Source organism: Physella acuta, unplaced genomic scaffold (assembly GCF_028476545.2).
Source record: "Physella acuta isolate Inbredline_101_S28 unplaced genomic scaffold, ASM2847654v3 ptg000133l, whole genome shotgun sequence".
In the NCBI taxonomy this organism is placed as follows: Eukaryota; Metazoa; Mollusca; class Gastropoda; family Physidae; genus Physella; species Physella acuta.
Genome location: NW_026731652.1, coordinates 698,078 through 721,676, shown reverse-complemented (window position 1 = coordinate 721,676; position 23,599 = coordinate 698,078). Strand labels below are relative to the sequence as shown.

Here is a 23,599-nt window from a genome sequence, read left to right as displayed (position 1 = left end):
CCCCAATTGGTGGACCTTGTTTTCTTCACTCAAGTTGTCTCCTCAATTGGTGGACCTTGTTTTCTTCACTCAAGTTGTATCCCCCATTGGTGGACCTTGTTTTCTTCACTCAAGTTGTCTCCTCAATTGGTGGACCTTGTTTTCTTCACTCAAGTTGTCTCCCCCTTTAGTGGACCTTGTTTTCTTCACTCAAGTTGTATCCCCAATTGGTGGACCTTGTTTTCTTCACTCAAGTTGTATCCCCAATTGGTGGACCTTGTTTTCTTCACTCAAGTTGTATCCCCAATTGGTGGACCTTGTTTTCTTCACTCAAGTTGTATCCCCAATTGGTGGACCTTGTTTTCTTCACTCAAGTTGTATCCCCCTTTAGTGGACCTTGTTTTCTTCACTCAAGTTGTATCCCCAATTGGTGGACCTTGTTTTCTTCACTCAAGTTGTATCCCCCATTGGTGGACCTTGTTTTCTTCACTCAAGTTGTATCCCCAATTGGTGGACCTTGTTTTCTTCACTCAAGTTGTCTAACCCCGTCAGGCATACGTTGTAACTAAACCGAACTAGACATGTAGAGCTTGTAAGAACTCATTAAAACGTGACATTATTTCGACTGCATCACCATCTTTACATTACAATGCACTCAACTTTCAGAAGATTTGGGAATTTCCAGTACTCACCAGAAATGTTCATCGCAACAAAAAATAAAAAATTCAGAATCGTCTAGACATAAGCTGCATTTCCGGAAACTTACCAAAAATATTACAAGGTAGCTTTTTTTTAGCACATCTACAATTAACATCAGGCCGTTACTTTTAGCTTATATTGTAACCTTACCTTGGATCTTATTCTAAATGCAATACTCTACTGTCCTATCGGTGATCATAGAAGAAGTACATTTTTCATTCTCAAAAATATTTTTTATTTATTGACAAGCCATACCTAGACTCTATATTTTTCTATACTATAATTATCTGGATTACTAGGGATCTAATTAGAACATTCCCCCAAGTCAATTTTCCTACATTAAAATTCTTCTCCCCCCCCCCCTTGATACCATACACGGAACAGAAAAGTGGGAACACGCATTAAAAATGTGTTGCCGGAGCGTGCAACACACCATATTTTGTACGTTGCCTAGGCAGTCTATAAACTGTCAAGCTGGGCTATATGGAGGGTGTGGAGTAAGCTTATTTGAATCGTACATCAAGAGTATTTCCTAAGGCTAACCTTAGCACTAACAGTACCTTAGTTGCTTAACATGGGGAGTGATCACCTGCTGTCGTGTACGATACATCAAACTGTAATTATTGCATTCATAATAATATACACGATACGTGTCCTAATCCAAGTATGGTATGGCTAATCGACAAAATAAACAACTTATGGTAGTAAATATAGTGGTGACTATACACATATACAAGTATATAACGGCTATTACAATATTAAAAAAAAAACATTGCTACCTTTGTCTCAAAAAACGGGAATTAGACCTTATACTATATTTGAAAAGATTATGTGAGCAGTATTTGTCCTTAATGTTAGCTTATTGAATTTACAATTACAATAATTAGCAAAATTTGGAAACATAAAATGTAAAAAGTGTAACATTGCTTTAGTAGACCATCAAAGGACATACAAAATAAAATGTTACTATCTGAAAAAACATTGTATTATTTTTAAAAATTGTATTATTTATTTCTCTTTCCCCCAGTCACTCTTGGCTTGTTCTGTGTTAGGTATTTCTTAGTTTATTCCCGCGTGTTACATATGACCTTTGCCCGTTATATATACGGTATACGATATAACACCACTCTTAACACATTCGTGTCCAATATATAGTGCACGATCACTAAATGAGATTCTATCATCAAGATGTCGTACCTACCGCCCGCTGGTCAGCGGGTCATGATGGACAGAAAGATCAGCTACCTCCCAACATGCAGCGAGATCCCCAACATCTTCTCTATGAGGAAGCCCGGGACACGCCCCAGAAAACCCACCTACGCCCATGGCCAGCTGCCGCCGCTGAGTCAACATCCCGAGGACTGGATACTACCTGAGTATCCAGCGTATCCAAAATTGCAAGTATCCATAGATGCGGTAATAATTGACTGAGTAGGAGTGGGCTTTTTAGTTAGTCCCACCCTACTGCAGTGTGTCTTGACCTTGGTATATGATGGAATGGAGTGTCCAGCACTATGCCTAGCCGCACATTACTTTATATAACTAAGTCAGGTACCCATCAGAGCTGGGTGGAATCAAGTCCATATAATGGAATGGAGTGGCCAGCACTATGCCTAGCCGCACATTACTTTATATAACTAAGTCAGGTACCCATCAGAGCTGGGTGGAATCAAGTCCAGACCAAGATCTGAACTTTTGACCCTATGGCTAGCAGTCAAGTGTTCTACATCTGACCACAGTGTCCCTATAAAAAAATGGACTTGATACAGTTTTTTTTATTAAAATCTGTGTCTCTTTTGTATTTAAAAAAAAAGGCAATTGGCTACATATTTCTAACTGATATAATCAGTAAATTCCCTTGCACATTATCAGGCGTGTTGTGGCTGGGGCCAATTAGTGGATTTTTTCCTCTTTGCAATCATTAATTAAGCTGGCTCCCCAGATGATCAGCCCCCCCTCACCCACCCCCTAAAAACATTACATAGGCCATATTGACTAGCTCGTTTTGGTACGTAGATAAAAACGACACTTCAATATTTAGGGTTAGTTTGGTGTGCTAAAACGTTGCCTTTATTGTAAGTCAGTGTGTGCTATGGTCTTTGTGTGATAGAGAATGTGCGTTTGTGTAAGGTATAAAGTCCATCATGGTTGGTCTTGGGCATCAATTCCAAACCTCCCTACAAGTTTATCTTAAGCTAAAATAGGCACCCATTGTCGCTGACAGAGATAATCAGACATAATAATAATTATACTAGCTATGCTAGAACTTGGGGCATGTTTACTGACAGCTACATTTACTGACAGCTACAATGCGTTTATTCCAAACCCAAAAGGTGTCATGTCATGGGTACCATAGCGGTACCATAATACAACAAAAACACCTTCCATAGCGGTACCATAAAACAAGAAAACACCTTCCATAGTGGTACCATAAAAAAACCCACCTTCCATAGCGGTACCCCCCCCCATGTCACTTTCCATTCCGGTGCCATAAACAGCTAAACACCTTCTATAACGATACCATAAAACAAACACCCTCTAATGGCGGTACCCTAAACCGACTGTCCGTCTCTTGCAGCTGGTACGACAAGAGCCCCATGCAGCCATTTTGCTCAGGGCTACCCAACAGCTACCCGTATCGCCCGACCGTCACAAGGTGTGCGCCTGTCATGTGTGAAGACCAAATGCCGTACGGTTTTCCTAAAGAGTCGTACGACGTTCGTAGGAGGGCAGACTGGTTCAGTAAGATGACTCGTTTGTAGGGAGATGGTTTGTGTTTGGATGTACATGGTTTGTGTTTGTAGGAAGATGGCCTGTGTTTGTAGGGAGTGGTGGCGTAAAGCTGTAAATGATAAACACCCCATTCCAAATACCATACCTTATTTTTTTTTCTTTAGAAAAGTTGGATATTTCTTAACCTCTCCCCCCCCTCCCCCACACAGCAAATCGTCACTACCACATTGTACTTCTAACAAATATTTTGGTCTTTGTTTTTCTACAGACTACTGGGCAGAAGAGAATTTTCGCTATGTAAGCGCTTTCAAACTGTGGGAGAATAAGTTTGGAGCGAAGTACCTGTACACAAAACCAAGGTGCTGAGTGGTGGCTGTCGACACTTGGACGCTACCAGCCATCTGTAGCTGTCATAAACTCCGTGGACATCTTGCAAAGCGTTACAATAAACGAAAAAAAAAACACATTTGATTTTTTTTACATTCATTTTGTTTTAAAGCTCAATTATTTAAAAAAATAAATAAATTTAAAAACGAAAAAATCAGTGGAGCCTTACCATAAGGGGGTCACACTCGTAGGGGGGAGGGGTCCATAATTTTGTGACGGTGTGTGATAAGGGGGAGGGGGGGTGTTCAGATGGTGTGACGTCACACTTTGCATTATAAAAAAGCAATGTTAGAAAACGAGTTTTAGCCGTTATTTCGCGTTTTAGAAAGCGGTTTTTAATAAATTTTAATAGGAACTGATCAAAATTCTCTATTTTTTGACAGCAGAGGCGTAGCGACCCTTCGATTTGCACCCCCCTCAAACTTTCAATTTGTTTTTCCAACCCATTTTGGCGCCCCCTAAGTTCGGCGCCCGGGAACATATGTTCCCCCGCCGAATGGGGGGGGGGGGGTGAATGTGGGGGGTACATATGTCCCCGGGCGCCGACTCTAGGGTCGCAAAAATGGGTTGGAAAACAAATTAAAAGCTATTTTTAGCTTCAGTTTTGAATCTGTTCCTAGATTTTTGAGTTAAAGACCTGACTCAAACTCACGCAAAGCTTCAAAATGAAATTTAAATCTGGATACGGCCTCTCCTCGAACTCTTTTGAAAATAAAGTTAAAATAATAATGCCGGAAATTCGGTATCTAAAAATAAAACTAGGCAACAGTCCGTTGGTGTTATTTGTTTTATCGTAGGCCTAGCCTAAAAAAAGCTTACATCCAGGAATTTAACAAGACGCATTGTTTTGTAAGGATTAAAAGCTTAGCCTAATATAGAATCCATTAATTTACTGTCAGTTTAATAGAATCCGAAGATGTCTAGATCTAGATATCTAGATTCTAGTTGTTATTATTATATTAAATATTAATGTTATCATTAAAATCTTAATTTAGTCCAGAGATCTTGATTCTTGAGATGAGAATGGACACCAGCGAGTTGACAAGATTCCTTCCGTAATGTTGTTGACATGGAATAAAAACGTGCTTTTTTAGATTTAGGACCATAAAACTAATAAAAGATAAAATTTTATTAAAAACTTAAGTCTAAAATTAATTCAGAAATGTAATATTTTTAGAATCAATGCTATACATTACAAGTTGCAGATCCAGAGAACTTGAAAATAATTTGTTGAGTTTAAGGCTACATTTCTATTTAATATTTATTTTCATCAAGCCTAAGTTAAAACCCGATGTTTCACTTTCGTAAGACACACATTGATTGGCTGTAAAGGAACTCCTTGATCGATTTCTGACAGCCCCACTTTATAGTTATTTTGTTTACAAAACTTTGCAGATCAAGTTTTTAAATAACTATGCAAATTTAAACACCATGACCTATTTTTTCTATTTTTAGCTTACAATGTGTACAATAAAATTTATGGCGGCCATTGTTTATGTCGCCATTACACGTGAAAACCAAATTGTTTTTGCTTTTTTTTAAATTTTTATTTAGTTACCGAAAATTTTAAAAACATCAAATACACCCAATCTTTAGTAAAGTCCGAAAAAAACCATACAGACAGGATTTTATAACCATATTAATTGTGACTACGGCGTGCCTGATTTTTAAATTAATTTATGCAATTGCACCTCTCAAATACCTTTGAGACTTTTCTCGCTGGTGTCCATTAAGAATTTCATGAAGTTTAGAAATTTTAAAACCAAGTGACTACTTGGAAAAAGATTTTTCGCCCCAACCTATCCACCTATTCGACAAAAGATAGTTCTGCGCATGTGCAGTGACCTATGGCTAGGAATATGGTTGGGGATAGGGTTCTGCGCAGTACCATCAAAAACATCGCAGCAAAGGCAAGTCGTAGAAATACTTCGGAAGGCCTTTAGAACTGACCAGTCCGAATTCCCTATACAAACTTTGTTAAATTGGTGAAAAAACAATGACTATTTTCAAAACAGTGTTTTGGAAAGTTGGCTCTGTACATCTGGCTCTTTTTTTCCCATAAACCTGCGTAAATGAATCAGCCTTATGGATAAACTATCGGTCAGCCTCTGCTCGCAGGGCGAGGGTTAAAAAGTGTCCACGAGTGAAATTCTCCTTATATGAGCTATAAATCTAACAAAAATTCCCACGTAGGAACCCTTTGAAAGCTCTTGGGGTTGTACATCGGCCCCTGGAAGTCAGCAAAAAAAATATTGCTACCCTCGGGAAAACCCCGAAACAATGTTTTAAATGACCAGAGGCCATATTTCCTTATATAAATTTAGTACCATTTTTGAAAAAAAAATTAATTAAAAAATCTGGACGTATAAACCCATTCATTACTCCTGAGGTCGTAGAAATACCCGCGGGGGAAGGCCTTTAGAACTGACCGGTCCGAATTCCCTATATAAACATTGTTAATTTGGGGGAAAACGATGACTATTTTCAAAACAATGTTTTGGAACTTTGGCTCTCTACTGTCTACACCTGGCTCATGTTTTGCATAGAGCTGTCTAAATTAATCAGCCTTATGAATAAACTATCGGTCAGCCTCTGCTCGCACGGCGAGGGCTAAAAAGTGACCATGAGTGATATTCTCCTTACATCAGTGTGAGGGTGGGGGTGTTTAAGAGGGCGTCACGAATGAATCCAATAACACACAGTTCAAGTTCAACTATAATTGTTCTTTATTAAAATGATATATATGTTCAAGTTTCTACCTAACTGATCTACACTGTACTATTTACTTCTACTACTGACTGTTCATATACTACTAACTACGCACTCCCATGACCAATCCTAACACTAACTGTTCTCTACATTCTACAATCTAACACCTTCTACCTTCGCTAGCAAATCATGATCTCCTAACTATCTACATTCTCGGCCGTCTCTGACCGCTACCTAACAACTCCTGGCCTATCGCTCTACTGCCCCACGCCTCAGTGGTCAGCTGACCGTCCCACGTGACCGGTCAGCCCTGTGTGCCCATTGGCCTCTCTACCCAACCAACTAGGCCTATAGTCTGTTTCTGCTAACCTATATCTGCTAAACATGTCTGACGTAATCTTGCGTCATCACATATCTCCCTCCCTTTCTGTAGCTGACAAATTATATTTTTCAGCGTCTACTACTAATCTAATACATCAACAACTATCTATCTTACTACTCTATTCTATCCCTAACATCAATCATATAAATCAAATAAAAAATGGGACAGCACAGTTTACAAAAACATAAAATCTTGTGTCTGTGTTCCTGAAAAAAATGTCATTGTTTTCGTTCTTGTGTAGGTATCCTAACGTCTGTGGTGTTTCTGCTTGATAATGTATGTCTATGTTATGGAATGTGTGAATTCAATCATGTGTAACTCAGTTCTGGCTAGGTTGTCGTGTACTGGCCTTGAGCTAATCTTAGTAGAATGTGTAACTGGTTGAACGGGCTCAACGAGCAGTGTAAGTGTGTGTGTGTGTAAGTGTTATGTACTTATTGGCGTTTATCTGTGGTGGGTGGGTTGTGGCGTTGGTCTACGTAAGTTCCCGTGAGGCGGGTGTAGGCGTAACTTTCGTTGGTCAATGTGATGACGCAACAATCTCATCTCAACGCTGGTTGAGACGTCCACGTAGAGTGGTTACACGATGAACTGGAGCTGTCTGATGCGGTGACGAACAATGACGTAACTTTCCGACGCTGGGAACTTGGACGATGGGTCTTCTACCCTTTGTATGTGCCGACGTGGGTGTACGTAGCTGGCGGTCTGTTATTCAACTCCAGTGCGGGGGCGAAGCGGTGGCGATGCGTCCGCTATCTTGACCAGGGCAATTCGCTGTTCGGCAGGGCTGTTCGCTGTCCAGGTAACTCAACGTAATCAGGGCTTCAGGTGGCGGCATTCTTTGAAGTGTCTGCTTCATCTCGTCTCATTCTGAATAAGCGTAGTGGGTCTGAAATTGTATTACGAGACCATGAGCAATGGTTTTACGTGACTATCTTAGTGCCCGCGCAGACAAGTATTCAGACAGAGGTACCTTCCATTAAAAAAACCTCAATCCCAAATTTATACGTGCTGAACATTTGTCTGGCGGCATAAAAAACATAAAAAAATAACATAACAACATAACCAAAAATAAAAAAATCAGTACACTCTAATCTAACAACAATCTGTAAAGCCTAATAAACTCAATAGACGTAAACACTACTAGAGCTTAGAAATAGCTTCACAAAAAGAATAGACATGTAAGTGTATATAAATAATCGTGCCGTTTCAAATCAACATTTGAACACGTTATCATATAGTGGAGCAGCTCTCACTATGTGACTTCTGACAAAAAACTGACTGGCTTGACTTAATGACTGACTTCACTTATGACTTCAGTAACTTGACTTATTTCACTTTGACTGACTTCAGTAACTTCACTTATTTCACTTTGACTTCAGTAACTCGACTGACTTCAATTTAACGACTGATTCCACTTTGACGACTTCAATTACTTCAACTTGACGACTAACTTCACTTTGAAGACTAACTTCACTGCGACAACTAAATCGACTGACTTCATAGACCTCTGACTGACTTCAACTTCAATTCAACTTTAAGGACTTCACTGACTGACCTGAACTTCGACGACTTAAACGTCTTCACTTTGACTTCAAAGACTTTTCCTTGACTTCAACGACTTCAATATGACTTCAAAGACTTCACTTTGACTTCAACGACTTCAATATGACTTCAAATAATTCACTTTGACTTCAACAACTTCAATATGACTTCAAAGATTCACTTTGACTTCAACGACTTCAATATGACTTCAAAGACTTCAATATGACTTCAAAGACTTCACTTTGACTTCAACGACTTCAATATGACTTCAAAGACTTCACTTTGACTTCAACGACTTTAATATAACTTCAAAGACTTTTCTTTGACTGCAACATGACTTCAACTACGTCACTATGACCTCAACTACGACTTCAATAACTTATTGACTGACTTAACTCACTTCAAATAACTTCTTTGACTTCAGTTCTGACTTATACTTCACTGACTTCAATAACACAATTGACTTCAGATTTGACTACACTGACTTCTGACTGTACGACTTCACGTCGATTTCCTCGACTACTTAGATCAACACAAAAACTCGACTTGACTTCACTTTTGTCCGTTGTTCAAAATCATTTATGGAGACGGTCCGGGTCAAATTCCTGGTCATGGGGTTGATGTTCTAGGCAGTTGCTTGTTATCTATGTGCTGTACTTTCCGTTTTACTAATTCTAACGCTAACTCTGCTTTTGTTCTTGACATGTCTTACTATCTTGACTATCTTGTTTTCTAACTTATTCTCTACAGATGTTCCAAATTCTTCTTCTTTCTTGTCTAATGGTATGCCCTGTTTATAGCATTGAAACTCTGCCTCCATGGTTGTGTATGTGTATGTGTGTGTGTTGAGGAAAGTCAAAATAACTAAGGCAACAGTGCGTAACAATAGAATGTGTAAGGCAGAAAAACCGCTGGCACAAACTATCCAGCACGGGTATAAACCCAAACGTTTAAAAAAAATGATGGAAGGTACTTATCTTTTTGAACATGGTGACTGTTCCCTTGTATTGGTAATCCACTCGTTCCGGTTGAAGAAACCCGCTGTTGTGTTGAGTTGAAGAAAGCTGTACACCAGATGTACTCCGTCATGAGTAGCTGATATACTTTCTTTCCTGTCCTCGACCCGCGCTCCACCAGTTGTGAGGGTGGGGGTGTTTAAGAGGGCGTCACGAATGAATCCAATAACACACAGTTCAAGTTCAACTATAATTGTTCTTTATTAAAATGATATATATGTTCAAGTTTCTACCTAACTGATCTACACTGTACTATTTACTTCTACTACTGACTGTTCATATACTACTAACTACGCACTCCCATGACCAATCCTAACACTAACTGTTCTCTACATTCTACAATCTAACACCTTCTACCTTCGCTAGCAAATCATGATCTCCTAACTATCTACATTCTCGGCCGTCTCTGACCGCTACCTAACAACTCCTGGCCTATCGCTCTACTGCCCCACGCCTCAGTGGTCAGCTGACCGTCCCACGTGACCGGTCAGCCCTGTGTGCCCATTGGCCTCTCTACCCAACCAACTAGGCCTATAGTCTGTTTCTGCTAACCTATATCTGCTAAACATGTCTGACGTAATCTTGCGTCATCACAATCAGCTATATAAAAAAAAGGCCGAATGATTCCCCCTGATATTTTGTGAGGTTGTAGACCGACCCTGGAGGGTAACAAAAAAACTTTATTCCCGTAGAAAAAGCCATTATTGTCGTTAAATAAGTCCAGATACCGTATTTTCTTATATAAACCTAGCAACTGTTTGTTAAAAAAAAAGTAAACAAAGACATTCGTTATTCGTTCAATTTTCAAGGGAGGTAACTTTTTTAAAATAGTTATTTTTCAAACAATTGTATACTATTTTAAACATAAACAGAAAATGACGAAGTATAGCATTTGTTTTAGTAAAAAATTAACTTATTAAATAACTAATTAAATAAATAAATATTAAAAGTCAATTTAATATAAATTATGAGATATACTGTTCATGGAATCTCTGTAGTTCTAATTCCATTTTACTTAAGTGATACATTGCGAACTTTCCAATATTTTCTCTGAAAACGGACAACAAACAACAACAACATTTTCTCTAAAATTGGCATTACTGTTTAAAGTTCATCACTCAGCCATCACTAAATAATTAAGTATTCAAATTCTCAAATGATGTTCGAAAACCTAAGTGAAGCTAGGCAGTATGCCTAGTATAATATATAGCAACTTTGATGCAGACTTCAATTTTTAAACACTTTATTTAAGTTGGTTTTGTATTTTGGGTCCATATTTTGTGATAATGTAGCTGCTTGCCATAAACGCATTCCAATTTTTCCATGTTACTTTAGGCATGATTAAAATATCCTTTTTTTTTTCTCTTCTACTGTTTGTTTAAACGTTATTTATAACATTTTATATCAGTCCAAAATTTCCCGCTGTTATTTTTCAGTTTGACCTACATATTAAATGATATATTCACAAAAAAGTAGGCCCATTGTTAAAAATATTGCTGTTCTATAAAAGAAATGATGGTTACATCTCTAGAACCTGGTTTGGTTACTTAATGCCAAAGTCGCACGAGTGGTAATAGGCCTTACTGGTCTAAGTTTTTATGTGGACTCACAATGATCCCAAGTGTTTTATTTTTATTGCTTAGTAGAGGAAAAAAAAATCAGGCTATTCAGTTTATAATACAGAGAATGCCACCAGAATTGCATAATAAAAATTCATTTATTTCTTTATTAAAAAATAAAAGCAAAATTTCTCACATAGAACAACAAAAATGGATGCTGTTTTGCTGCAAATTAATAGGCCTAATGGAAATTTATCAAGATTTATATTTTTATTTATCTCTCTGTAAACACTTTTGTCAGACAAAACCATAACCATCAAGTAGATCCAAACCTTGTTATGGCTTGGATTCATTTCCTCTGTGCTGCTAGGTGACATGCTAGTGGTTATTCCTATTTTATCAAATTATGAAACTGTTACTAAACTGGAACTGTGGCTACTGTAACCATAAGCCACCAGGAGTAGGGCCTATAACATTTAAAATCACTCATCTTATTTCTAAATCTAGATTTGTTAGTTTCTGTTCTACTTGATGCATAAGTACAAACAGATCTTATAGACTCAGATTCAAATTTAAATTTTCAGATTCACCCACTGAGAAGAGAGTTTTTGCAGCAATTTTGTATTGCTAAATTTTGAGCAACAGTCCCATAGGAGCATGTTTAATAATTTCTTGTAACCAGTTCTAAAACTGAGATAGTAAAATGGCTCATAAACCTGATGAAGACTCTCCTGAACTAAGCCCTCAAGTTAGCAAGACCAAAGTTGCTAAGTACAGACAGTAAGTTTATCAACATTCCTAAATAGACATTGTTCAAAGGTGTTATGACTACTATTTCTTGTAAAAAGTTTTGCAGGCGAAACAATATTTGAAATAGTTTCTCATGTGAAATTAAGTCTTTAAAATATATATATTATGTTTAAGTACCTAACTTGATTAAGAAATTTTAATAATAGTAATATATATATATATATATATATATATATATATATATATATATATATATATATATATATATATATATATATATATATATTAATATTAGTGTGTAACATCTAAAATATATGTAAAATGAGTAATAAATTGACTTCAGAAAAGCAAGAAAAAGCATTGCAGAATTTTTTGGAGTTGGAGAAGAAGATGAAAAAAATGCTCTCAGATGGGAGAAACGCCGCCTCAGGATTGCCAGTTCCATGGGAAAAGGTCTCAAAGATGATCTGTTTGAGCAAGACTACCCTGATGGTGCGCCGCCCAATGTTAAAGATCCACTGCGCTTTTCTCGCATGTCTAGGCAGATGTCGAGAGTTTCATTTTCATCAGGAATGCCTGGTGCTCCAGGGGGTCGCAAAGATACAAGAAAGAAGTCAGTTTTCCAGATGACTGTTAAGGGAATTAGTTCATTATCAGTAAGTTATTTGTTTAGTTGATAGCTATTTAAACATGTATACATTGATATAAGTAAAATGTAAAAGTAATTTAGCTACTAATAACTAATAGTTACTTTTTAAAAACATGAAAGGTAACTTTTTAAAAACTTGAAAGGTAACTTTTTAAAAACTTGAAAGGTAATTTGCCAGCTGGAGCTCAGACTGAAATCTTTAAATTATATGTAAATTAAACCTCTAATTAATCAGTGGTTATATCAGATACACTAAAGTTTGAGAAAAGTATAATCTCAAAGTACGTTTCTTACCCAACAAATGTGCACAACTTTATAAGAAATTCAAAATGATCTATCTTGTGAAATTTGTTTTCAGACTAATCAGAAAGAGATGCAGAGAAAGAAATCATTTAAGGCTCAAGGTCAAAGTTTTCCTAGAGGAAGTATTTGGCATGGTGTTGATGAGCCCAAGGTAAATTTACCACTGGGAAATGACATTTTTAACTAATTACTCTTTGCTTGAGAACAAATAATTTTCTTTTAAATTAGAGGATTTTTTCCTCGGCAGTTTATAAAAGTTACGTAAATGGATGTAATTTCAAGTGAAGTTATTGATCTGTTGTTCATAGAAATCATTGTCTTATTCAGTTTTAACTTTTCCAGACAGAAGATGATTTTAGCTTGGTTGATGATGTGTTTTTTGATGAGAAACCTCTTAAACCACCTCCTGCTGCATCTCCGTAAGTGTTGATCTTATGGTGAACATTACAAAATCTGCATCTATATATTCATGTCCCTGGTTATAATATTACACAAGAAAGATTGTTAGGCTGAATTTGATTAAAAAGACGGCAGTGAAAGCTGTTTGTTTTTGTAGCTGTTCTTAGCTTAGCTCATCAACACTGGCATTCCCCTGTGTCTGTTACTGTCACTCAGTTATTTATGTGATTGTCAGGGGTGTGTGAGTCACTCATGCCTAGAAAATGATCACACTGTTCTGTCTGTTGCTTAGCACTCAAGTTATTTAAGTGTAAACGATGTTGGTACTACCTTTTCTTGTTTTGGTGTGGTTTTGTCCATGCTACCGTCCAAAAGCCAAAGTCCGTTGCCTAAGGTATCCATATTTTCATAAATATTTTTGAAGGTAAATGAATGTTGTCTATAAATTGATCTGTCAGGCAAAAATCTCCGGAACTAGCTGGAGGTCCAAGTGCTCCAGGCTGGAGAAGGAAACCTCCTGAAGCTATACCCTCTACCCCTGGAGAGGACATGGTTGATCTTGGTTTTAAGAAGATCAAAGACACAGTCAGTGCTACTCAGTTTTTTTTAAAATTATTTCATATTTTTACTTGCCATCTTTTAATCTTTCAAAAAGTTAATCTGTAACCATAAATTTAAGAAATTATTTGTTCATAAAAGGAGACAGAAACATATGAACTATGTTTGTGTTCTTGTATAACTCATTAAATTAAAAAAACCATGAAACAACATTTGTGAAGTGAAAATGTTAATCTTCACATTGTTAACAAACACATGTCATTAGCATACCATTTGTTCTTTAAATTTGTATCAGTTACTTATGATTTATAATACAGTTCTTAAAGAAAGAATTAATAAGTCAAAAACTAGCTTCAAAGTAAAGTCCTCCAAACTATTCAAAACATTTAAAATAAAGTAAGCCATTTAGTCTTTAAAATTGAATTACAGAAGCATTTTAAAAGCACCTAGTAAACACAATTTGATTTCCTACTTTTATGCCTATATTGTATCTAAGTGTAGAATTGTGTGAATAGGGGCTGTAAAATAAACCAGCGTATCCATATATTGTTAACACTTTCAGGTGTTAATGACAGCGTTTAGTAAAGATAAACGTCAAGTAGGTATGGGGATCCTTGGTAAAGTCACCAGACGCAGGCTCAAGAGTACAGTCATCATGGATAAAGAAATCAAACAACAGTTGGACAATTTAGATGATCATAGGTAACAACCATTATTAAAGTAAAATTGGTTATACCATACATGATTAGGTCTCAAGTCTTTTAAACATTTTCTTAATAAGCAAGTTGATATATCTAAATTTCTAAACAGAACTACTGACTTAGCATTAATTTAAAGAATTGACACCTGTTTAGAACATGATAACAGTTTATTTAAGAAATTAATGCAGGGGAAAAAGAAAAGTGAATAAGTTAACTTACAAGTCTGGCCACAACCAGGGTGACTACAGGCACTGACCACAAGAAATAATACATAGAAATGAATGTCCATGACTGAATCTCAGCATCTCTCCTGCTCACATATTATGCTCATTCTCCAGGCCTTACTTTACATACTGGGTAACATTTGTACAGATCGTTGTCTTTATAGTAGCAGTCTCTGTTTATGGCTTTGCACCCTTTGGCATTGGACAAACACCGGAGTCAGCAAATGTAAGTTTAAAACGTTTTTTCTACAGTTTGTCTATGTTTTGTCAGATCCAGAGATTCTCTAGCTGGACACAATTTCTGATAAAAGAAGGCTATTAAAAGCTATATTTTTCATTTCTTAGAAACTTTATTCTTTTACTGTTAACTTAAAGTTGTTGAACCAGTTACATACATTAAATAAAATATAATTCCATCAGAATCAGAATAAAAAATTTAAACTTAGGGATAAATATATATATGCTATATTATTCATATTTGTTTTTACTGATTACCAAAATAACCAAATTTTTTATTCCCTTGTCAGGTCAGAATGCCTAACCTTGCTATCCAAACTGAAACTCATATGGAAAAGGACAATTTGTGGTTTGGACCTAGGCAGGTGAGTAAATAGATCACCTCTAGAAATGTATCTTGGATTGATACTGTCTTGTACTGGCAGGAGCAACTGAGCCATGAAATAACTCATCAGCCTTTCATCAGTGGGATTAGATGTTTACATATCTGGTTCTTACAGTGTCTTACATAAAGTTTTTCAGCATTTAAGGCCTGCTGTGAAAAACACAGCAGTTCTAGTACCATGAGATTGGGTTGTAACGAAACTATTTATACTGGTATCTAATGCAAACAGTGCTAAACACAAAGCTGTCTGCATAATTAACAGCTACCAGTGATGTGATGATCATCTTTTCCTGTTCGTACCCAAGAAACATGGGGCTAATGAAGTAGAGTTAATCTGTTGTCAGCATCATGGCCAGCCGCCTTTGTTTCCTATCATGAGTCAGGTACCCATCAGAGCTGAGTTGACCCAGGAACGTCACACAGATTGAAAACAGGATCCGAAATTGAAACTATTGGGTTTGCTGTTTGCTGATACATATCATTACTTGGGGTTGAAATGACAATTAAATTACTACGGTAAAATATCAGTACGCTACAGGCATATCAGGCAACCCTGATATGTTTGTGACCATTACCCTCTTTATGCAGTTTGAAATTATATTCTCTTACTGGTTTAAATTTAGGCTGATTTGATTCACCTTGGTGCTAAATACTCGCCGTGCATGCGGACTGATGAAAATCTCAATGCAGCTATAAACTTAGATAGGGATGAAGAAAGAGGCTCTGCTTGTTGCATCAGGAATGATGGTTCTGGCTGTGTGCAGACGGTGGAAGATGCATGTAGTGTAAGTTTACACATTGGTGCTTGGTTTCCACGTCATTGTTTTTATTATTATCAGAGGGGGGATTTTAATACTAAATGATTCTTTTATTTGTTGCTAAAAGGGCTAGATTTAAAACAATAATTATTTTATTGTGAAATTCTTGTTCATCTGTTTTGGTTGTCACTAAATGTTGACATACATTGTGGGGGGGGGGGGGGGGGGGGGGTCAGGTTAATATTTTTTGGTGTGGGCTGAGACATCATAGTTTTCTTTAAAATATAATGTTTGTCATTTCACATTTTAAAAGATTTGTAAATTGTTATAAAAATGTATCAGTACGCTATATACCTAATCTTGAAATACCTGTTAATATTGTAGAATTGTACAATATACTGTGTAATTAAACATTCAGGAAATTTTATCACGTTTTGAAAAATGGACTGTAAAAGCCCCAGGACCTGATTCAAGACTAAGTGGTTCAGTTTGTGGTCAAGATCCAAAGTAAGTATTTGTGCTTTCTATCATGTATTTGCATCTATGTTGGGTAGAAATTATATTTAAAAAGAAAATTAATTTTATACGATTGTATACTGTGGTGTAATGAAGCTCTTACTAATGAAATCAAATTAATCTTGCCCAGGTATTGCAACAACCCTTCATCAACCCCTCCATTTATCTGGTTAGATGACATCACACAGTGGCCTGTAAGTTGAAAACCAAATGGTAGAGGGAACATTTGTGAAAAAGTCAAAGTACAATCTCTAAAACCATCAAACTTATTTAAAAGTTATATTTAGTTTGGCTTAAATAAAATTAATCTGCTTATTGTGTTATTTTACCCATGCTCTGTATGGCTCTTTTATTCCAAGTTTTTTACTTTAAATCACTAGGTCTATGGGTTTTTAGTCAAATCTTGTAACTCAGCTGTGGTTTATTTGTAATGTGCAATTAAAAGCTTCTAATACATTTTTTTATACATTTTATAATTTTTATACATGTTTTATTCTGCAAAGCATAGTGTGTTTGTCATTAGAGGTTAATAGCAAAAAAAATAGAAAAGTTAATAAAAGAAATGATTGAATTGTGTACAACAAATTCTAAAACTACTGTATAGATAGAACTAATTGATCTATCTGTAATTACATTTCATTCGTATAGATTGAGCTAATTAGATTTATCCGTATTTACATTCATTTGTTTTAACTTTCACTTAGACTGATGACACATGAAATTAGGGTAAATTTTCTGTATAAATCTGGAGACCAAACTAGAGTGTCTTTCAGAAAGTACAAGAGAATAAACAAAACATATATTGAATACACCATTTCCCTTAGAGACTTGTTTGAATGCCCTTGTTGTTCTGGTTGTAGCTGTGTAAGGAGACGGCCAGACCCAACCAGTCATTGGCCAGCCAGAAAGATCAGCACATGAGCTGTGAGATCCTAGGCCGACCTTGTTGTTTTGGTATCCAGGGAGAGTGTATCATCACTACACAAGAGCATTGTGACCTGAAGCGAGGCTTCTTTCATTACGAGGCTACACTTTGTTCACAGGTATGTTGACAAGCTTTGCTGCTGGGCCAAATCCTGTAGACATACACTCTGGGTTTTGATAACTGCACTATATACATCTAATCATATCCACAAGAAAAATAATTCAAAATAGTATCCTGAAGTAGTAAAAACATAAAATTTTATCATCCTGTTTTAAAAATTGCTCATCCCTTTAGGTCAATTGCTTTGAAGAAATCTGTGGAATGATTCCATTTGCTAATCCAAAGAATCCCGATCAATTTTACAGACTTTGGACTTCTTTATTTTTACATGGAGGGTAAGCATCAATTTTTCACTTTTTCAATGACTTCTTTATTTTTACATGGAGGGTAAGCATCAATTTGTCACTTTTTCAATGAAAAAACCATTACCCCTGACCAGAAATATTCTTTGGCGTTTCTGTTCCAGAAATGTTAGATTATGCTAGGTAGTATTTAATCCCCTCACTCATATAACAAATGCATACTGTGTGTTCACAAGCTGGCCAAGTCAACCTGAAAGTTCACACAACGGTATTTTAGTAACACAGATTATACAGAACCAAATTTCAGTATTGGGAGAAAATAATGTCTGACTGCCTCTTCAGATATATCCCTCACAATTAGCCAGAAATATTTTATTTGTCACCTGATGAATCCGCATTTACAGTTGTTTTTAGACTTAGCTCGAGTCCCTATATACAAGCAACTTGTGTACATTCACTTGCTTTTAAGCCTAAATTCTTGACTCCCACATAAATCTAATACTTATAGATATATTCATTGCCCATATATATATTTCTAATAGTTTAAAGACCTAATATTTTGACTCCCAGGAATGTACTTCAGCTAATATAACAAATATTTTTCCAGTTTGGTGCACCTGATTTTCACAATAGTTTTCCAAATGTGGATCATGAGAGATCTGGAGAAGTTGATGGGTGCTATCCGCATCACCATCATCTACCTGGGTGCAGGGGTGGCAGGAAACCTGGCAAGCTGCACATTCATTCCTTATCAAGTTGAGGTAAGAATTGCCTCATGTGTCAGCAGATGTATGTTCTAGAGGTGCTCACATATTTCCCTCCCAGAGGTGGGTGACCTTGAGAGAAGTGGGTTACTTGCATCACATAGGTAGATCACCTACTTCTCAAAAGGTTGTGACCTACTTCTTAGAAGTGGGTATGCTAATTGAAATTCTCAAAAGGTGATGGTCCGTTCCCTAGTGGTGGGTGACCTATTCCTCAGAGGTGGGTGACTTATTATTCCCCGGAGGTGGGTGACCTATTCCCCAGATGTGAGTGACCTATTCCCCAGAGGTGGGTGTCCTATTCCTCAGAGGTGGGTGACTTATTATTCCCCGGAGGTGGGTGACCTATTCCCCAGATGTGAGTGACCTATTCCCCAGAGGTGGGTGACCTATTCCCTAGAGGTGGGTGACCTATTCCCCAGATGTGAGTGACCTATTCCCCAGAGGTGGGTGACCTATTCCCTAGAGGTGGGTGACCTATTCCCCAGATGTGAGTGACCTATTCCCCAGATGTGAGTGACCTATTCCCCAGAGGTGGGTGACCTATTGCCCAGAGGTGGGTGACCTATTCCCTAGAGGTGGGTTACTTATTTCCCAGAGGTGAGTGACCTATTCCCCAGAGGTGGGTGACCTATTGCCCAGAGGTGGGTGACCTATTCCCCAGAGGTGGGTTACTTATTTCTCAGAGGTGAGTGACCTATTCACCAGAGGTGGGTGACCTATTTCCCAGAGATGGGTGACCTATTGCCCAGAGATGGGTGACCTATTTCCCAGAGGTGGGTGACCTATTGCCCAGAGGTGGGTGACCTATTTATGAGGGGTGGATGCTGTAAGGGTTGTACTAGTGCTGTGTCTCTGGTTTCAGGCCGGGCCATCAGGTGCACAGTTTGGAGTGGCGGCATGCCTGCTGGTGGAAGTACTCCAGAGCTTCCAGATGTACAAGCATCCATTTTTGGCTGTTATAAAACTGATGCTGCCCCTGATGGGCTTCTTTCTACTGGGTCTCTTGCCATGGATAGACAACTGGGCTCACCTCTTTGGCTTTTTCTTCGGGTTCCTTCTGGCCTTTGCTTTGATGCCATATGTGTCTTTTGGAGTGTTTGACCGCAGACGGAAAATTATAAGTATTATTGTTTGCCTTGGTGCTTCAATAGGGCTGTTTTCTATCTTAGTCATCATATTTTATGTGGCACCACTGACAGACTGCCATTGGTGCATCTACTTTAACTGTATTCCATTTACTCAAAATTTTTGTGAAAATATGGGGGTCAGGATCAAGAAGAATGCCACATACTCAAGCCATTTTCTGTGAGCAGCTGACTAAAACTTATTTTGTAGCTAGTGTATACGTCTAAATTTTGATACTCTAAATGCATCTCTTGCTTTTGTCAGACACAAAATATTCAGAAACAATATCTTAAATTTAGAAAAACAATAGATAGAAGATTTTAAAATTCCATTGTTTTAAAATTAACTTACAGTGGTATTTGTGACAAATTCTTGTTGAGTACATGCATAGACTCTTTAGCCCATTTTAGCCAGAATTGTAACCCAAATAGTTATAGAACCTAGTTTTTTAGATGCAAAATATTCGTACACTCTGTACAGGTATAAAAAATGGACATATAAAATCTATATAATGTTAGCATTCAAAGATACATTGCTGACTGGGTACTGTATAAAGATCACTGCAATTTTAGTTGGTTATTTTATTACAGCATAACTTTTTCAGTTTCTACTATACCTTTTTTTCTTAGAGTGTACATTAGAATTGAGTTAGAGTTCTTTAACTGTCCTATTGCAGCCTTACTACATTCCATGTTCTTAAGGTTAACTAGAAGCTTCAGGTATACATATATATATATATATATATATATATATATATATATATATATATATATATATATATATATATATGTAGTGGTAGCATCTGGAACTATGTATGAATATATTAAGCTGTAAATATCCATTTGATAAAATCTCATGGTTGGCAAGGGGTACAGTTATATTTCAAGAGGTACAAATACTACTAAAAGAGTATTATTTATTGGAGGGGGTTTGAGTTTTTATTTCAATCCATGTTGTTAAGTTAGAAACAAGGTATGTTCCTTTTGTTTTTTTAATTCTGTGTGACACTTCAGTTTATATCTACATGAATTATTTTCATTTTCTAAAAACTTAATTTTGTAAAGATACATCCTAACAAAAATACTGATGTATGAAGTGATTTAACTATGATTCCCACAAAGAGAAATGGAGGTGAATCAACTATGATACACCAGAATCAGTTTCACTAAACAGTTGATATGGTTTTATTTGTTTAAAACAATTACTTAAAAAATGTTCTACCTTCCTGTTGTTTTCAAATGTTGGATTGTGTATGTTTTGTTGCAAATGCTTTGCTTGAGTGGAGGCAAAAAGGTTCCTGAGACATTTATTAACTGTTGTACAGGGAGGCAACTCCCCAAGGTATATGTTACCCCTATGATACAACTTGATCAGTGTCTAATTTTGTACACTATACTTTGTAACAAGTTCAACCCAGTAGAAGGAGGTCCAAACATTTTATTCACTAGAACAGTTGATTCATTTTCTTTATAATCTCATGCAACTGCTGCTCTTCACTAAACAATTTAACAAACTATACATCACTTTGTTCATAGAACTACTTTATTTATGCATGTATCATTCTAAAATGCTAGAATCTGATGTTAGAATATACAATCATTAAGGTTCTTGTAATGATTAAAATCATGATTGTAGTGCCATACCTTGTGATTTTAATGACCAACCAATCATTTTTTTGGTGACACAAATTAAAGCAAAACTTTGAGCCTATATATTCATTGATTGTTGAAAAAATTCAATAAGGAATGTTTTAAAAAGAAATTTGAAAAAATTAGGCTTAGTTGATATTTGTCATGGTAATTTGTTGAGCTTCATGCCACGATTTATGTTCAATATTTGAGATTATGTTATGTGTCATACATATGCTTTAGTCATTGTTTAACTGTTAGAAGTTACTTGCACAATGTCTTGTTTCATGGGCTAAGTATATGTTGGAAACTTCTAAGGATGGTTGTCTGATAAACTGGTTGATGTTGAATAGGTTTAGATGAACTAGTTTATTTTGAAGAGAGTGATGTTGAACAGGTTTAGATTAACTTTAGCCCTGGGATTTAAGTCTTAGTATGACTGATATTTATCTGGTTTAGGTAACTGGTTTACTACTGTATGTGTATATATTGTCGCCCATGACAGTATTTATTTTATCTTGTGTCCTTTTTACACATTTTGTTGCAATGCAATATGGTATGCAGACAGCCAACAGTAGTTTAGACCACCAGTATGGCTGTATGCCACAGCTAACAGTAGTTTGGATTACCTGTATGGCTGTGTGCTACAGCCAGTAGTTTAGATCACCTGTATGGCTGTAAGCCACAGCTAGCAGTTGTTTAGATCCTTTGTATGGCTGTGTACACCACAGCTAGCAGTTGTTTAGATCCTTTGTATGGCTGTGTAAGCCACAGCTAGCAGTTGTTTAGATCCTTTGTATGGCTGTGTAAGCCACACCTAGCAGTTGTTTAGATCCTTTGTATGGCTGTGTACACCACAGCTAGCAGTTGTTTAGATTACCTGTATGGCTGTGTGCTACAGCCAGTAGTTTAGATCACCTGTATGGCTGTAAGCCACAGCTAGCAGTTGTTTAGATCACTTGTATGGCTGTGTAAGCCACACCTAGCAGTTGTTTAGATTACCTATATGGCTGTATGCCACAGCTAGCAGTTGTTTAGATCACTTGTATGGCTTAAAGCCATAGCCAGAGCCCACTTGTATGGCCGTACAAGTTCTTTAAACACTTATCATCCTGTCTAATATTTCTACTTGGTTCTCCCATATCCACTCCACTATTGTAATGGTTTTCCTCTACATTTATGTTGCAGTGAGTTTTTTTTCTACTAGCTATGTGTGGTTTTTTTAAAATCTAACTAACCCAGGGTATTTTATCATACTTGTGTTTGTGATCCTTTTCTCAGCGCTAACATTTTTGTTGATATTCTTGCCTTATCAGAAACAGATGATCACTGTCATTTGATGGTGATGCTTTTGATGTTTCAGAACTAAATATTACATGAATAAATAAACTAAATATTGTTTGTAATTTTTCTTAAATATTTTTTGGTGTATTAAAAATTACATTTTTTACTTGCTAAATCTGGCCACTGCATTAGAAAAAAATGGTTGATTTCAATAAAAGACTGTTTACATAAGTGCAAAGGCAATATTTTTTTACATTAATTTTTAGCCTTATATGTTGCCTTGACAAAAACAATTGTATGCAATTTTTTAAGTGGCCAATATCAATATATTTTTAAAAATACTTTTAAATTTATTTTTTAAAAAACTAAACTATTAAAAGCATGTTTTTCTTTCTAATGCTATCTTTTTATTGTTATTCAACACTTACTAATGCACTTGAAACGCCCACAGCAACCTTATGTGGTATTTTTTACTTTTTTTTTTTGCTTGCTTTAAAACATTAAATTCATGAATGATTATATAAATATAATATCTATTCATATTAGCCTACACAACTAGTTTATGAATACTTATCAAATGCTATCATAACTTGTGCATGCCTACAAATAAATAGTGCATAATTTATAATTTGAGTTTAGTAAATCGGTTAAGGAAACTTAATAAGTTTGCAATATTTTGGACTCTGTGAAAAAAAAATCTCATTTATTATTTTTTTAAATCTAGTTTATCTGATTATTGCTATTAAAAGAATAAAAAAAGGTTTTACCAAATACCCTACCTATACGTGAACTAAAAAGATTTGACCAAATACCCCACCTAAACATGAACTAAGTTTCACATGTTGCTTGATGCAGCTGCCCACAACAAACTGCTCAATATCCACCACAACAGCTAGAAGGGTGTCTTACTTACCTAATGATTAGATTGATTCATTGTTTAATTAAGTATTATTACATATTTATAAATGTATTGGATGTACATAGATACCACAATATGCATATAATATCTTCAATTCTTA

General features: G+C 36.3%; 2 protein-coding genes across 4 annotated transcripts; both read left to right on the top strand.

Moving 5' to 3' along the window:
• Positions 1–746: 746 nt before the first annotated feature.
• Positions 747–3,868, top strand: LOC131935187 (uncharacterized). Of its 2 annotated transcripts, none has more exons than XM_059291556.1 (4): positions 747–760; positions 1,834–2,075; positions 3,257–3,420; positions 3,680–3,868. In XM_059291556.1, exons 2-4 carry the CDS (start codon positions 1,867–1,869, stop codon positions 3,775–3,777), a joined length of 471 nt encoding a protein of 156 aa, XP_059147539.1. In that variant the 5' UTR covers positions 747–760; positions 1,834–1,866; the 3' UTR covers positions 3,778–3,868. The 2 variants fall into 2 exon arrangements, with proteins under 2 accessions (XP_059147539.1, XP_059147540.1); XM_059291557.1 differs by lacking the exon at positions 747–760 and adding an exon at positions 839–884.
• Positions 3,869–4,554: 686 nt separating this feature from the next.
• LOC131935144 (inactive rhomboid protein 1) lies at positions 4,555–22,063 on the top strand. Of its 2 annotated transcripts, XR_009385904.1 has the most exons (17): positions 4,555–4,647; positions 11,594–11,789; positions 12,103–12,415; positions 12,767–12,862; positions 13,054–13,130; positions 13,569–13,695; positions 14,231–14,370; positions 14,708–14,819; positions 15,121–15,195; positions 15,839–16,000; positions 16,392–16,480; positions 16,620–16,683; positions 17,350–17,532; positions 17,709–17,809; positions 18,384–18,537; positions 19,406–21,649; positions 21,694–22,063. XR_009385904.1 is itself a non-coding variant. In XM_059291497.1 (16 exons), exons 2-16 carry the CDS (start codon positions 11,713–11,715, stop codon positions 19,850–19,852), a joined length of 2,217 nt encoding a protein of 738 aa, XP_059147480.1. In that variant the 5' UTR covers positions 4,555–4,647; positions 11,594–11,712; the 3' UTR covers positions 19,853–22,062. The 2 variants fall into 2 exon arrangements, 1 of the variants encoding a protein (XP_059147480.1); XM_059291497.1 differs by having other exon boundaries at positions 19,406–22,062.
• Positions 22,064–23,599: the final 1,536 nt, after the last annotated feature.

Bases quoted from the DNA above. Each gene is read 5' to 3' on its own strand.
- LOC131935187 (XM_059291556.1), top strand. From the start codon at position 1,867: ATGTCGTACCTACCGCCCGCTGGTCAGCGGGTCATGATGGACAGAAAG. The intron at 2,076-3,256 runs GCAAGTATCCAT...CGTCTCTTGCAG, and splicing joins TATCCAGCGTATCCAAAATT to CTGGTACGACAAGAGCCCCA. The intron at 3,421-3,679 runs GTAAGATGACTC...GTTTTTCTACAG, and splicing joins TAGGAGGGCAGACTGGTTCA to ACTACTGGGCAGAAGAGAAT.
- LOC131935144 (XM_059291497.1), top strand. From the start codon at position 11,713: ATGGCTCATAAACCTGATGAAGACTCTCCTGAACTAAGCCCTCAAGTT. The intron at 13,696-14,230 runs GTCAGTGCTACT...TAACACTTTCAG, and splicing joins TTAAGAAGATCAAAGACACA to GTGTTAATGACAGCGTTTAG. The intron at 16,684-17,349 runs GTAAGTTGAAAA...TTCTGGTTGTAG, and splicing joins ATGACATCACACAGTGGCCT to CTGTGTAAGGAGACGGCCAG.